Genomic DNA, 16,329 nt, shown 5'->3' with positions numbered 1-16,329 from the left:
CCGAATTGCAAACCCTCAGATTACTAACATCTGGATGGGAGTAGTTAACGCTTAATATCCTGAATTTATTTATTTAGAAAATTTTATTTTTTTATTATTTTTATGTATTCAGGAGAAGGTTTTTAAACAAAATACATACATTTTTTTTCTTATTTATTTTTAATTTTTTAGAAAATTGCCGTTACATATATGTAACGCTAGGACGATATAGGAGCAAACATATTTAAAATATTTTCGATTATAAATTTCAAAATAACAAACAAATACAAAACTAGATACATGAAAAATCATAATTAAGTTATTGTAGATTAAAATCTATGTTGTACTTGATGCACACTCCCACATTGCACTTGCAACCCGTGGTACGCACATACGAATTACAGCATTCATCTGCAAAACGTCTTCTTTTCTTATCAGGAATGTAGGTCAGGAGATGATCAATCTTATCATATCTTATATCTACGATTACTTTGGACGAAGATGGCCTGTCTGCATCTTTTGGATTGGTACCATATTGCGTAAGATACGATGTTACTAGATATATTCGAAATTCTAGTTGTGGCATAGGATCATAGGATCTATTATGTCCAGTTATGTAAGCACATTCAATTCTGGGGTTTCAGTACCTATATATAGTAGTAACGTCTAAAGTTTCAAAGGCATCAATGATCTCCAGCGCCTCTTGAAGAGAAAACCCTTTTCTGGAACAAACAATACGTTACAATTCCAAAAGTTCCGATTTTTGCTCCCATATGTTTCTAGCGTTACATATATGTAACACCAAAAATTAAAGGAATTTTTTACAAAACCAGGATAAAATTTCTAAAAATTTATATTATCAATAAGAAAAGACATTAATTTAATCTCAATTGAAAACACTTTAAACAAAATATAATAACAAAAGAATAGTAAAAACAAACTTACTCAAACTTGAGATCCATTTTTACCATAAATAATAAACACCGTCACATAAAACGCTCAACTAAATAAAAAGGTTAGATCAAATCCTCGAACCAACTGTTGAAAACTAGTAAACAAGTGTCCCTTGAAAGTATTGCATCATCATCTAGTTAAAATTAGGATCACTTCCCGAATTTAAGGCTTAAGATTTTCGCGGTTTCTGCGTTACATATATGTTACGCTAGGAGCTTAAGGGTTAATATTAATTCCTACTATTTGTTAATAATAGAAATTTTTTGATGAAATACAAACCGCACAATCGCATTAAAATAATCCGCATAAAAAGAGACCTTACTGTATCTCTTTTCTTGTAAGAGCTGTACCATTTTTTGTAAATAAAAACACTGATTGACTCATAAAATAGAGGTTTGATTGATAAGATTAGAATGACCCGCATGCAGCCCACATCTCAATCCTATTGAGCTACATCTTTATTCGATGCTAAACAGATTGCGAGCAGTTGTTGCTACAAGAGGTGGACATACCCGCTATTGATTTGCTTTGTTTTGTTGTTAATTTTGTTTTGTTTTGTTAATTTTAGTGCGTTTGATATTTTTAATTAAATAAACCTTCAAAGCTGTTTTTATTTACAGCTCATACAAGAAAAGAGGTATTCGGATAATAAAAAAAGAGTATGAAACAAAATCAGCATTCCAATTTCTCCACACAAGTTTTTAAATTTAGGAAAAAAAAACAACGCTTCCATTCACCCCCGTATAATGCCATCTAAGCAAAAACTTTTTTTTACCGGAATAATAACAAACGACATCAATACATGTACCTGCAAACTGATGCAAGCATGTTGAAAATCGGAGTATAAATAATAAAGTTATAGATTGTCAAACTTAATCAAAAATTTTGGGTGGCGGAATTTTGTGCCGGTGAGTGTATACAGGGTGTTTCATTAATAATTGTCCATATAGTAACTGGAGAAACCTTAGCACAAAATACGAAGATTTAACCTAAAACACTTAAATAAATGTGGTTCCTTACTGAGTTACAGGGTGTTTTATCTAAAAATTTAAAAACTATTTTTGCTCAGCATTTTAAAACTATTCGACGTATCCTTTTCATACTTGGAAGAAAGTGCGACTACTATACACCCTACTAAATTATGATAAATAAACGTTTCTAGCTACTACCAGAGGCGTACGACAGGAAATAGTGAATGGTTGACCCTTCTCAAATTCTACGCCACTGGAGGAATTACTATTTTAGTGCCATTTATAGATTCACCAATACTTTCTACGTAAATAATATACTCCTCATTGGTAACGATAAAGGCATTAGGTGGGTTCACGATCTTGCGCGGCATGTAACAGTTCATCTGCTGATAGCCAGTCTGTTGACGAAGATTGCGGAGCCATGAACATTAATTTCTTCACCAATTCCTCTTTTCCCTCGATCTTTCTGTTGAATATTAACTGCAATATCCAGTATCTGTTACCCAGTGGCGTAGCGTGAGTGTCGGCTGCCCGGGGCGGAAGACAATTTTGCCGCCCTCTTATTTAGGTATTTTAATTTAATGTATACTATACATTACATACATTAATTATAGAGAACTTTTCGGCGAGGTCATCATTATTTTGCATTATACAGGTTAGATTTTAAATAAAAAATATATCGAAGTTTTACAATCACGTTTATTTATACAACAATTCTTTTACTTTAACCAATTAGACACATTGATATAACTTAGGTACCTACCTATCACGATCGGCAATATTAAATAAAATCAATTTTTAATTAGAACTAGAACGACACTATAATGACATATTTTTATTTTTATTGAAATATAATATGAGTATTGGTTAGAATTAAAAACAAAACTTCCGTCTTCAATTAAAAATTTATACGTCCGCTTTTTGAAGAGCAAAGTCTTTTATTGCACCGTCAATGTCTATCGCATCACACACATCTTGCTCAATAGACCAAATAGCCAAACTAGTTAGTCTTAGAGTACTCATTGTCGTTCTTAAATAATTTTTAATCAACTTCAATTTTGAAAAACTTCTCTCATAGCTGGAAGTGCTTATAGCAACTGTAAAAAATATTCGGAACATTATTACAATATTGGCCAGAGTATCTTCCAGTTAGGATTTAACAATAAATTTAAATAATTCAAGTCAGTCTGCATTAATCAATTTTATTTTCGTTGCCTGTAGCAGCAACGAAAGTCCGCAGTCGAAGTCGTTCCAGCTTGAAATCCTGCTCGTCAATTTCGTCAGATGCGTAGTCTAGATTACATTCAGTGTTGTCTGGATCTAATAATATTGCCGGCGCGGCGTTCGATATGCAAACTTATTCGTTAAATTCTGTAGCTGTTAAAAACGCTCACGAATTTCTACAATAACTATCTAACGAAGAAAACAGCTTTCGTCTCAACTCATTTTCACAAGACAAGTTAGCATCTCTAGTTCCGTGATCAAAAATATGCTTTCTTGTTATGCGCCTCCGAGGTTTTATGTAAATTTCAAGTTTTTTACACATATTTTTTGCATAACCTACAGCACCATTTGCCCATTCCTCCCTTTTCTCTGTCAATATCATTTGCAAAGCATTTACTTTCTAAGCGCACAATCTTATGTGAAGTCCCCTTGTTTGTAAATATTTTTGTGCATCATTCACTTCATGTAGCACCGGTTGACAGAGGCCCAAAAAACAAAGAAAGGAAAATGACTGCATCGAAACTAGTAAAGCACCTGCATATGTCCTAGTGTTTAAGCTTTCTACCTTCACCTGCCTCTGTCAGTTTTCCCAAAGTGACGAGAATGTCTTTGTAATGATGCCATGTCATATTTACGGCATCGCCTCTTGCACTCCACCGCGTGTCTTGAACCCTCTTGCCTGTAGCTGCTCTCAGAACTTCCCAACGATGTGTTGATGAGAAAAAAAAAAGAATACCAACGTTTTAAAGTGCCGAAAAAAGTTACTGAATCCATCTCAACTGAGGCAGCGTGTAAACAAACTAGGTTTAACGAATGATTTGAGCAAGGTACGAATTCAGCTTTAGGGTTTATTTCTTGAATTCTTTGCTGAACTCCTGAATACTTTTCAGCCATAACAGCAGCATTATTATATGCTTGGCCTTTACAGTTGCTTATATCTAGGCCATCAGCTTGAATCTTGTCCAAAATCATCTTTGAAATTCCTTCAGTAGCTTTGTCTTTAGTTTCAATGAAATCTATAAAGGATTCCATTACTTTTACTTCCTGATTTTCAATTACTACGTATCTTAATATCTGACTTGTTTGATCTTTATGAGAAAGATCTGGAGTGCTGTCGAATATAATTGAATAATACTTAGCCTTTTTTATTTGTCCGATGATATGTTGGCGAATTTTGGTTAAATTTTGCCGCCCACTAAAAGGTGCCGCCCGGGGCGGGGCGCCCCTGCCGCCCCCACTACGCTACGCCACTGCTGTTACCTCTCATTATATGCCCCAGTTATTCAAGTGTTCTATTTTTTAGCATCTTGTCAAATTACATTCGCCTTCACCTATTCTCTTTAAGACTTCTGTGTTTGAAATGCATTGAACCCATGAGATTTTAAGCACTCTACGATATGACCATATCTCGAAGACTTATGAGTTATAATTTGTTCATCATATTAACCTTCATGATTCAGGTTTCACATCCATATGATACAGGATACACATAACATTTTAGGAACTTGATCCTTAAGCGCGTGATACACACGCAATCTTTAAGTACGCGGGTTTAAAGATCGCGTACTTACTCGGCTCGCCGTCGGTGATACACGGCAGACTTAAAGTACGCGGTTTTAAAGATCGCGGTCGCCGTCGGTAGCAAAAAATTTAGAAACTGTCCTCGTGGTTAAATTTTGTATTTTCTGTGTACCTAATTTTGCTGAAATCATATGTTTTTTAGTAGTTTGATTATTTTTTTGATCAGGTTTTGTTAAATAGAAGAATAGTTTGATTTTTTATAAGTGTGGTAAGCGTCAAAATCATGATGTGAAGTATAGCACTTGTTTTTGATATATTTTAATTTAATACAAGGTAGGCATAAACAAACAAAATATCATAGGTAAGATGGTAATATTTTCATCAGGAGGATAAAACAGCCTATAAATAATTAGGTTTACTCAAAAACAAATAATCAAAATAATTTAGTAAAATAGTGTTTTACGGTTTTCTCAAAACTTATAAAATATAACTTGTCTCCTTTCAACAATAAACGATTGAATTATTTCTAAGCAATTTGCTTAATTAGTGAAAATATAAGTGTAACTTTAAACGCAATAACATGATGGCTCGAGGCTCGCGGCTCGTGGCACTGATACACGTACGGGTTACGAGTAAAAGGCGTGATACACACGCGAGTAAGTACGCGTACTTATGGCTCGCGACCTTTTTCGCGCGTGTATCACCGCAAGTACGCGTACTTTAAGTCCGCCGAGTAAGTACGCCGTCGATCCAACAAGTTTGAAATCTTACTCGTAACCCGTACGTGTATCACTGCCACGAGCCTCGCGCCATCATGTTATTGCGTTTAAAGTTACACTTATACTTTCACTAATTAAGCAAATTGCCTAGAAATAATTCAATCGTTTATTGTTGAAAGGAGACAAGTTACATTTTATAAGTTTTGAGAAAACCGTAAAACACTATTTTAAGCTATACTAAATTATTTTGATTATTTGTTTTTGAGTAAACCTAATTATTTATAGGCTGTTTTATCCTCCTGATGAAAATATTACCATCTTATCTATGATATGTTGTTTGTTTATGCCTATCTTGTATTAAATTAAAATAGATCAAAAACAAGTGCTATACTTCACATCATGATTTTGACAGCTTACCACACTTATAAAAAATCAAATTATTCTTCTATTTAACAAAACCGGATAAAAAAAATAATCAAACTCTACTAAAAAACATAAGATTTCAGCAAAATTAGGTACACAGAAAATGAAAAATTTAACCACGAGGACAGTTTCTAAATTTTTTGCTACCGACGGCGACCGCGATCTTTAAAACCGCGTACTTTAAGTCTGCCGTGTATCACCGGCGGCGAGCCGAGTAAGTCCGCGATCTTTAAACCCGCGTACTTAAAGATTGCGTGTGTATCACGCGCTTTAGATTTCAAACTTGTTGGATCGACGGCGTACTTACTCGGCGGACTTAAAGTACGCGTACTTGCGGTGATACACGCGCAAAAAAGGTCGCGAGCCATAAGTTCGCGTACTTACTCGCGTGTGTATCACCCCTTTTAGTTGTAACTTCAGCTGAGAATTGCACAGTATAGGGGAAAGGCGGGCAAAACGGGGTAGCTGCCTAAAACGGGGTACCCCTTTTTTTTTCAATATCACTCGCTCCATCTATATGACGTTAATGAAATTATATTATAGACGCCTGTTTACGCCTTTTGTCATAAAGCAGATATAATGAACTATTAGTCGATTGTCGAAATGTACGTTTATAGTTATTATATATACCTACGGGGGTCTTACAGCCTCTGCCGCATCCCGCATTTCGATCTCCACCTTTTTCGGTCGGCCCATTCTTCCTCATTTATGGCTCTATCTCTCATTATTTCTCTGATTCCTTCTCTCCATTCCAGTGCTGGTCTTCCTCTTCTTCTTCTATTCCATGGGACATAGTTTAAAGCCTGTTTTGGCCATCGTTCATCATCCATTCGCATTACATGCCCGTACCATAAAAGTTGTTTGGATTCTATTGTATCTACGGTATTGTAGATTCTTTTTGTCCTTCTTCTTATTTCTTCATTTGGGATGTGATCAAGTCTAGATATCCGACACGCTCTTCTCAGATAGTCCATTTCTACTACTTTCAGTTTTTTCTTTTCATTCATTTTCATTTGCCAACATTCAGATCCGTACGTCAAAATTGGTTCTAGAACCGACTTGTAGATTGTCATTTTGGTTTGTAAACTAATTTTAGGAGACCAAAGTAACGAGTTTAGTGTTTGTACCACATTTCGACCCTGTTGTATTTTCTGCTGGATGTCCCGTTTCGATGTTCCTTCCTTCGCTATGACTGCCCCTAAGTATTTAAATTCTTCGCATTGTTTTATATCTCTAATCGAGAGTTCTGGGTCTCTCTCTTCGTCTTTAATTCTAAGGTATTCTCTTTTGTTTATATTGATTGTGAGTCCCCAATTTTCGTATTCTTCGGTTAACTTTCGAATCATATAATCCATGTCTTCCTCATCATTTGCCATAATCACTTGATCGTCTGCGAAGAAAAGATTTGTTAGGTACTTGCTTCCAAGTTCTATTCCCATTCCTGTGAATTTTCTCCTCCAGTTGTTTAATGCTTCCTGAATATAGATTTTAAATAGGGTTGGGGACAAAGAACATCCTTGTCTTAAGCCTTTTGTTACAGGAAACGGCTCTGAAATTTTATTTTCCATTTTAACGGCACTTTTTGCATTTATGTACATGTTCGCTATGGTGTTCATGTATGCCTTGCTTAGGCCTGCCTTCGTCAGTACTTCAAATAATCTTTTTAAGGGTACTGTATCATAGGCCTTCTCTAAGTCAACGAATACTAAATGAGTCGGTAAATTTCTGGCTGTTCGTTTCTCTATAATTTGTTGAAGTACAAATATATTATCAACACAGGAGCTGCCAGCACGGAATCCACTTTGATCTTCTATTTCCTCATATTGGTTTTCGATTCGTTCTTTTATCAATCGACCGTACAACCTCCCCAATGAGCTAATAACGCTTATTCCTCTGTAATTTTTACATTTCTTCTTGTCACCTTTTTTGTGGATAGAGCTTATGCACGCCAAACTCCAATCTTCTGGAATATTATCTTGTTTGATTAGACATTTATTAAAGATCTCTGCTAAAAATTCTATTAGTATTGACGGTCCACATTTTATTAACTCAATGGGGATGTTTCCAGGTCCTGCGGCTTTACCGTTTTTCATGTCCGTTAAGGATCGTCTTATCTCATCCACACTGATTGGCTGTACTTCGTTTTCGTCTATTGGATCTGTTCTTAAGTCTGTAATTTATTTCGCAATGTGGTCTTGCTTCTGTCAATAGGGATTTGTAATATTCTTCCCATTCTGACATACTTATGGGGTTTAATCTCCATGTTTAATCTCCGTTTTTAGTTAACCAAGTTATAATTTCGGCCGAAAAATAATCCATCGTTAGTATTACTAAAACAATTTATTGTTTAATATCATTACTTCCAACTAACAGTGAATGTGTTCTAGAGTATTCGTTTGTCATTATGTTAAAAAATAAAAACTTTTAATAATTTAAACAGGTCATAATCTCAAAATCTGCTCTTTGGGCAAAATGGGGTACCAATAGGTAGGGTAAAATAGGGTACCCTTTTTACCATACCTATTGGTAGTCTTTACCCTTTTTACCATACCAAGTAAGATAGCCGATGATCAAACCAAATTACAGACGAGTAAGAAATCGCAATTGAATAAAACTAAAAAAGTAGAGTCAGATTCAGAAGGCAAAGATAGTGACACTGACTGGTTCTGCGGAAAGTTTATTCAAGTTCCACAGAATGATGGATAAGCTGATCCAGTTGCCTTAAATGGGCTAAAAATTCATGTACAGGTGTAGAAGATGAGGATGATGAAGTAGTTACTTGTATACGAATTTTGTCAATAGGCTTTTCTTGGTTTCAATTTGGTACCCTATTTTACCCTATACGACGGACATAATTAGTTTCTGTTTTTTCATATAATAAAAAAAACTTTGACTTTTTTTAAATTTAAATTATATTAATAAATAGTTACTACTATAACAATGATATTTGTCTTATTTTAAGACCTTAAAAGTTACAGATTTTTTTAAATCCCAATTTAAACCTTAAGTACCCCATTTTGCCCGCCTTTCCCCTAGATTTAAGTTTCATAAACACATACTCCTCTTGCAATTTCTATATGAGCTTTAATTTATCAGGATTTTGTGTCTCGTGCACCAAAATTTCGGAATAAGACTTATTACTATCTACTTAGTAGATAATGACGTAACTAAGCAAAATTTCTAGGGGCGGAAAGCTGCGTGGGGGACAAAGGAGTGGCGGGCAGGGGTGAATATATAAATTATAAGGAGTTTGGGAATAAGTAGAACATGACGTAACTAAGCAAAATCTCCAGGAGCGGAACGCTGTGTGGGAAACAAAGGGGTGGTGGACAGGGGTGAATATAAAAATTATAAGGGGTTTTTGTGACGTTCGACGTTCGTCCTTTTAATTTTTATATTCACCCCTGCCCGCCACCCCTTTGTCCCCCACGCAGCGTTCCGCCCCTGGAGATTTTACTTATTTACGTCATGATCTACTTATTCCCAAATTTTGGTGCACCTTGCACCTGTGCACTATATCGATCACGAACGTCACAAGAAAACCCTTATAATTTTTATATTCGCCCCTGCTCGCCATCCCTTTGTCCCCCACGGAGCTGTCCGCCCCTGGAGATTTTAATTAGTTACATCATGACTTACTTATTCCCAAATTTTGGTGCACTATCTCGATCATGAGCGTCACAAAAAAAAATAATAAAAATCGCGAATTTGACCCCTTATAACTACTCTCGTCCCCCACTCTGGTTTTCGCCCGTAGGGGAAAGTCATGTACACAACTAATTCAACATATCCCCGTATAGTTTGTCGATATTACTTATTACGAGCAAAATCCGCTCACAGATCTTGGACTACATCTAAACAATATAAATTCATTAACTTATTATTATGTATATATTAAATTTCATTTTTAATTTTAGGTGAAATGAATGGTGCTTTTATGGGAGATACAGCTAGTGTGGCAGGTTCAAGAAAATCATTGAATATGCATCCAGTGCTTCTAGTCCATCCAGGCCAAGAAGACACTTACTCTCAATTTTCTCAAAGAACTGTTCCAAGGTCAATTCATTCCGGACATTATTCACATCCAAATTCCCTTCATAGAAACATATGAAACCTATATTTATTTAACTCCTAATATAAACATTTTTTTATATTTTTTCATTTTATAAATAAATTTAAAAATGCACTATTTTCTACTGAAATGTGTTATATAAAAATATTAAACGTGATATATAAAATGAAACACCATAATAAAACTTTTTTATTCAGCTTAATGCCTCTACAACTAATGGCCATTGACATGGTACAGTTGATTTAGCATCTAGGTACTGATACTTAGTGTAATGTGTAGTGTGTGTGCTAAGTAAATATCTTGTTACTTCGCAAAGTCGACTTTATTGTCTTTACAAAGAGACGCTAATTGTATCCGAACGTCTGCTGTCCCTCCGGTGAGTACCGATCCCACAAGGATAGAAACTATTTTCAATCATTAATTTTTAATAAATGAAAAATTGCCGTTTCCTGAGGCTGAGATTCGAACTCACGACCCCTGGACCCTCTGAAAGGTAGGCTCTCTTACCACTGAGCCACGGGGGGGGGAACTTTTATATTTATTTATTAATTAGGGTTTTAATATTAATATACAGTTGATCCACCGGATCTTTGCACATCATCATCGTTCGTATTATAGGAAATAAATCAAAACATGTGAGCCAATCAGTTGCAGATCCAGCAACGTCAAGAGGGGGCCAATTGGCTAAATTTGTATGAAAAATAAATGAATAAATTAATGTTTTTAAAATCTTTATACAGGGTGTCACGAAAAGATTGGTCATAAATTATACCACACATTCTGAGGTCAAAAATAGTTCGATTGAGCCTAACTTACCTTAGTACAAATGTGCTCATAAAAAAAGTTACAGCCCTTTAAGTTACAAAATGAAAATCGATTTTTTTCAATATATCGAAAACTATTAGAGATTTTTTATTGAAAATGGACATGTATCATTCTTATGGCAGGAACATCTTACAACAAAATTATAGTGAAATTGGTCCACCCCATTAAAAATTTATGGGGATTTTGTTCCCTTAAACCCATCCAAACTTGTGTACGTTCTAATTAATTATTGTGGTACCATTAGTTGAACAACGTTTTTAAAACTTTTTTGAGTCTTAGTATTTTTTCGATAAGCCAGTTTTTATCGAGATGCAGCTTCTTTTTCAATATATTTACGTTAAAATGTTATGGGGGTTTTGTTCCTTTAAACCCCCCAAATGCTTGTGTACGTTCCAAATATTATTGTGGTACCATTAGTTAAGCACAGTGTTTTTAAAACTTTTGCCTCTTAGTCTTTTTTTCATAAGTCACCTTTTATCGAGATGTAACTTCTTTTTCAAAATATACCTAAAAATGTAAATTATAAATACATTTTCAGATTATTAACAGGTCTCTATAATCGTACAAATACAAATAATATGTGGTGGATTCGACAAATATTCAAAATATCTCGATAAACGCTGGCTTTTCGAGAAAGTACTAAGAGGCAAAAAAGTTTTAAAAACATTATGTTTAACTAATAGTAGCACAATAATAATTTAACTGAAACGTACACAAAAGTTTGAAGGGGTTAAGGGAACAAAACCCCCTTAAAATTTTTATGGGGTACACAAATTTCACTATAATTTTTTTAAGATGTTCTTCCTATAATAATACTACATGTCCATTTTCAATAAAAAATCTCTAATAGTTTTCGATATATGGGAAAAAATTGAATTTTATTTTGTAACTTCAAAGGGCTGTAACTTTTTTTATGTGCACATTTGTACTAAGGTAAGTTAGGTTAAATCAACCTATTTTTTACCCCAGAATCTGTGGTATGATTTATGACCAATCTTTTCGGGACACCCTGTATATCACTTATACAGTGCGTCCATAAAGTAACGCATAAATTCATTATTTCGTAAACCGGCGACTTTGAGGAAAAACCCCGAAACAGGTTGATTTTTATTTTTAAATTGCGATATTTTGGCCTATATATAATACTAGTGACGTCATAAATCTGAGCGTGATGACGTAATCGATGATTTTTTTAAATAAAAATAGGGGTCACGTGATACCTCATTTGAAAGGGTATTCAATTCTCTATTCAAAAATATAAAAATGAACATCATTATTTATACGGGGTGTTCAAAAAAATAATTTTTTAATTAAATTATTTGAGACAAAAAGAAGAATATATGTAATTTATTTAATTCAAAATACGTTTTTCTAGTGTCAGAAAACTGGAAAAAAATGTTTATTTGAAAAATAAACATTGATTTTCGCTTAAGGTTGATATGAACCCTCAATTAATTTGTTTCTGATCCTAGAGATGGCTCTACTGTAGCATGTAACTGTGGTAACATTTTCAACTTAATTGTAGATTTCTACATGATGACTCAGTAATAATGTAGAAACCTGAACACTTTTTTATCCTTACACCCATTGGCTCACTTGGCTTTGTTGCCAAATTGTTTAGACAGTCATTTTATCAAGGCCTAATAACAATGTAGTGTTAGCAAGAAACCTTTAGTCCATGATGTGAGGCCGCTCCCGTCTGAAAAAATATGATTCGATTTCTCTGCGGATTCCTATTCAAAAATGTTTCAATGAAATATGAAGAGTGCAAGGCGAACTTTTTGGCGAGAAATTGTTTAAACCATTTTTTTTAAAGAAATTCAAAAGATTATTTTTTTTTGCTCCGGAAAATATTTTTTAGGATTTTGGCCATTCTAAACAAGAAAGGTATTGTGTCATTTTTCTCAAAAGTTGATAGGTTTCGAGTTAGGGGCAATTTAAAATCTGAAAAATGCGATAATACGCATTTTCGAAGCTTAACAACTCAGATTTATTATATCTGAATATATCTTTAATAAAATTCTGAAGAGTAGTGGGTTCTATCTTCAATTTAGACCGTTCTTTTTAAAATGTTGTTATGCATCCATCCAATTTTAATGCCGGTGCGGCTATTTCTACAATCTTCTATTTTGCACCGGAAAATATTTTTTAAGGTTTTTCGGGTAATACTAAATAAAAAAAGTTTCTTTTCATTGTTCTGACAAGTTAACAGTTTTTGAGTTATAAGCGATTTAAAATCTGAAAAATGAGAACATACGCATATTATAGCGCGAAAATACGATTGAGTTACACTAAATACCAATTAACTTCTCATTAGCGGAAGTTACAGTTGATTCATAGATGTAATATATATTAACACAGAGTAATCTTAAAAGAGTAATCACACAAGTGGTTTCGATGTAATCCCTTGCAAAACTGATGCAATTCAGCGACTTTTAAATCGCAGCGGAGCCACCCTCTAGCTAGATTTTCTGCGACAGCGATTTTTTTGTCGCCGCGACTACAAATTGCAAGTGTAGTGCTAGCCATAGTGCGAGGGGTGGCAGGTTGCGGTCTAAGAGTCGAGTGGGCATAATTGATAATTAAAAAACAACGATTTACATTGAAATAAGCCCCAATTACTCATCCAATTCTTAAAATTGAACGTCTAAACTTCAAGTTAGGTACTTGGCAACCTCAAAAATAATAATTTACATAGGAATTTCCAAGCCTAGAATATGTGTACCGTAAAATGGGGTGACTTTGACCGATTTTGTACTTTTAAAGTAACGTTTACACGTATCCAGTAACTGGCGCCAGTCTCACTGGAATGCGAGTGCTTGACTAAGACAGCGCTGGATAGGTTCGTTTACACGTATCCAGTAACTGGCGCCAATCTCACTTGCACTCTTATTAAAAATCCTAATACGGCCACTGAAACCACAGGTACGACAGCGCCAGCGACTGGAACGCTGTGTTTACACGCGTCTACAACCACCGGCACGGGGTTAGAGGGGACGCGGACGAGTGCCACTGGCACGAAAAATAGACCAGCCTTCTATTCGAGACAGCGCTGGCAGACAGCGCTGGACTGGAACAAAAAAGCGTTTACATGATGCCAGCACTGTCGTTCCAGTGCGACTGGCGCCAGTTACTGGATACATGTAAACGCGCCTTTAGGCAATTTTGAAACAATTTTCAGATTTTAAATCCTTCGATTTAGTAACTCGAAACCTCAGAAAAATCAGAAGAGATCTTTTTTGTTTAGAAAGAGCCAAAAAAACCTAAAGAATGTTTTCCAGGGCAAAACAGGAGATTGTTGAAATAGAGCCTGCCGCATTGGCAATAAAATCGGATGTACGCGCATTATTAATAATTAAAAAACAACGGTCTAAATTGAAGTTATACCCGATTACTGCTCAGAATTTCAAAAATGAACGTTTAAATTTCAATTTAAGGCATTGCCAACTTTGAATATAATAATTTAAATATGAGTTTTAGCCTCGAAAACGTGTATTTACGCATTTTCAGATTTTAATTCACCTTAACTCGAAAACTATATATGTACTTTTGAGAAAAATGACAAGATATCTTTCTTGTTTAGAATGGCCCAAAAAACATAAAAAAATATTTTCCTGGACAAAAAATGGTGATCTTGTGAATTTGTTTAAAAACATTTTTTAAACAGTTTCTGCCCAAAAATTTCGCCGGCACTCCTCTGATTTGTTTAAAGGGGACATTTTTGAATAGGAATCAGCAAAGAAACCAAATCGGAATTTTTTTCAGACGGGAGCGGCCTCACAACGTGGACTACTTACATGTTTCTGTAAATATTCCTTGGTCATCACATTCGTATTATCTTACACTGATATCATATTATCTTACACATTCATATTATACTGAAAGATGGTAATAAAACTTTAGGACCTCTTTCATGACAAAAATTGCTGTGCTGTGTATTTAAAAATTTATTATAACAAATCAATATAGGATAGAAAAAGAATAGAAGAAAAGAACAGGATTTTGATTTTAAATCAGTAAGTATATCACTCTTTATATCATCGACATCAAGTGTATAGGAATAGGTAGGTGGTTAAAGAATTGTATACCTACCTGTATAATATGCATAATGCTTCAGAAGTCTTCTACTTCTTCTTTTTGTATAGACATGACTCTGTCTGTTTTTTCAATGTGCCTCTAGTAAGTTGTATTAATAATTAATAATTAATAATACTGATCGTCTTAGTATTGGGGAACCGTCTCTCGCTATCTCGCCTGACTACTCTATTTGTTGTCATTCGGCGTATGTGGTTATTCCATTCTATTCTTCTGTTTCTTACCCAGTTATTAATGTTATCCACCTTGCATCTCCGACCCATATCTGTACTTCTAGCTCTGTCCCATAGTCTTACCATCGATTTTTCGAAGGGTTTTTATCTCCGCTGTTTCGAGCAATATTTTTGTCCTCTCTGTGCCGGTCGTGTTTCTGCCGCGTATGTAATTATTGGTCTGATGACTGTTTTGTAAATTCTGCCTTTCATGTCTTTTCCGATATTTTTATTTCTCCATATTTTGTCATTCAGGCAACCTGCGGCTCAGTTTGCTCTATTCACTTGATCTTCCACTTCTGTTTCGAGCCTTCCGTAGCTAGATAGTGTGATGCCTAGGTATTTAAACTCCATCACTTGTTCTATTATCTGACCTTAAAGCTCCAATTTACATCTTATTAGATCTGCTGTTATAACCATGCATTTTGTCTTTTTTGAGGAAATTAACATGTTAAATTTTCTGGCGATTATGTTGAGTTGCTGCAGCATACGTTGTAAATCATCTTCACTTTGAGAGATTAGTATTGCATCGTCCGTATAGCAGATTATTTTAAGTTGTTTTTCTCCGATTTGGTATCCTTTTTTAGTTTAATTTTTTATTATTTCGTCCATGATCAGGTTGAACAATAAAGGACTCAAGGAATCCCCTGTCTTATCCCATTGCCGGCTTCAATTGGGTCAGTTAGTTCATCTTCCACTTTTACTTTTATTGTGTTTTTCTGGTAGATGTTTTCTATCGTTTTAATTATTCCCAGATAACAAGTGGATAACGTCCTGTAATGTGACCCTGTCAAATGCTTTCTTAAGGTTCACGAAACATAAATATGCCGGTTTGTTGTATTCCAACGATTTCTCTTGAAATTGCCTCATTATAAATATAGCGTCAGTGCATGACCTTAAATCACTTTTGTTGTTAATTTTAATGTTGTATTTAATAAGTTAATCCCTCTGTAATTCTCCGGGTCTGATTTGTCTCCTTTTTTGAAGAGAGGTATTAGGATGCTTGATCTCCATTTTTATCTCCGCTGTTTCGAGCAATATTTTTGTCCTCTCTGTGCCGGTCGTGATTCTGCCGCGTATGTAATTATTGGTCTGATGACTGTTTTGTAAATTCTGCCTTTCATGTCTTTTCCGATATTTTTATTTCTCCATATTTTGTCATTCAGGCAACCTGCGGCTCAGTTTGCTCTATTCACTTGATCTTCCACTTCTGTTTCGAGCCTTCCGTAGCTAGATAGTGTGATGCCTAGGTATTTAAACTCCATCACTTGTTCTATTATCTGACCTTAAAGCTCCAATTTACATCTTATTAGATCTGCTGTTATAACCATGCA

The 16,329-nt window shown here is 34.8% G+C and overlaps 1 protein-coding gene across 1 annotated transcript in view; it reads left to right on the top strand.

The window, feature by feature from the left end:
- The window catches only part of LOC126883506 (LHFPL tetraspan subfamily member 3 protein), a 108,622-nt gene extending 98,575 nt beyond the window's left edge, over nucleotides 1–10,047 (top strand). Inside the window, exon 3 of the mRNA XM_050649115.1 lies at nucleotides 9,709–10,047. Coding sequence (XP_050505072.1) covers nucleotides 9,709–9,902 — 194 coding nt within the window. The 3' untranslated portion in view covers nucleotides 9,903–10,047. The remainder of the gene's footprint in view (nucleotides 1–9,708) is intronic.
- The last annotated feature ends 6,282 nt before the right edge of the window (nucleotides 10,048–16,329 follow it).

The sequence above is a fragment of the Diabrotica virgifera genome, chromosome 4 (genome assembly GCF_917563875.1).
Source record: "Diabrotica virgifera virgifera chromosome 4, PGI_DIABVI_V3a".
NCBI lineage: Eukaryota > Metazoa > Arthropoda > Insecta > Coleoptera > Chrysomelidae > Diabrotica > Diabrotica virgifera.
Note: the sequence above shows the minus strand (reverse complement) of the source record. Positions and strands in the feature narration are given on the sequence as shown.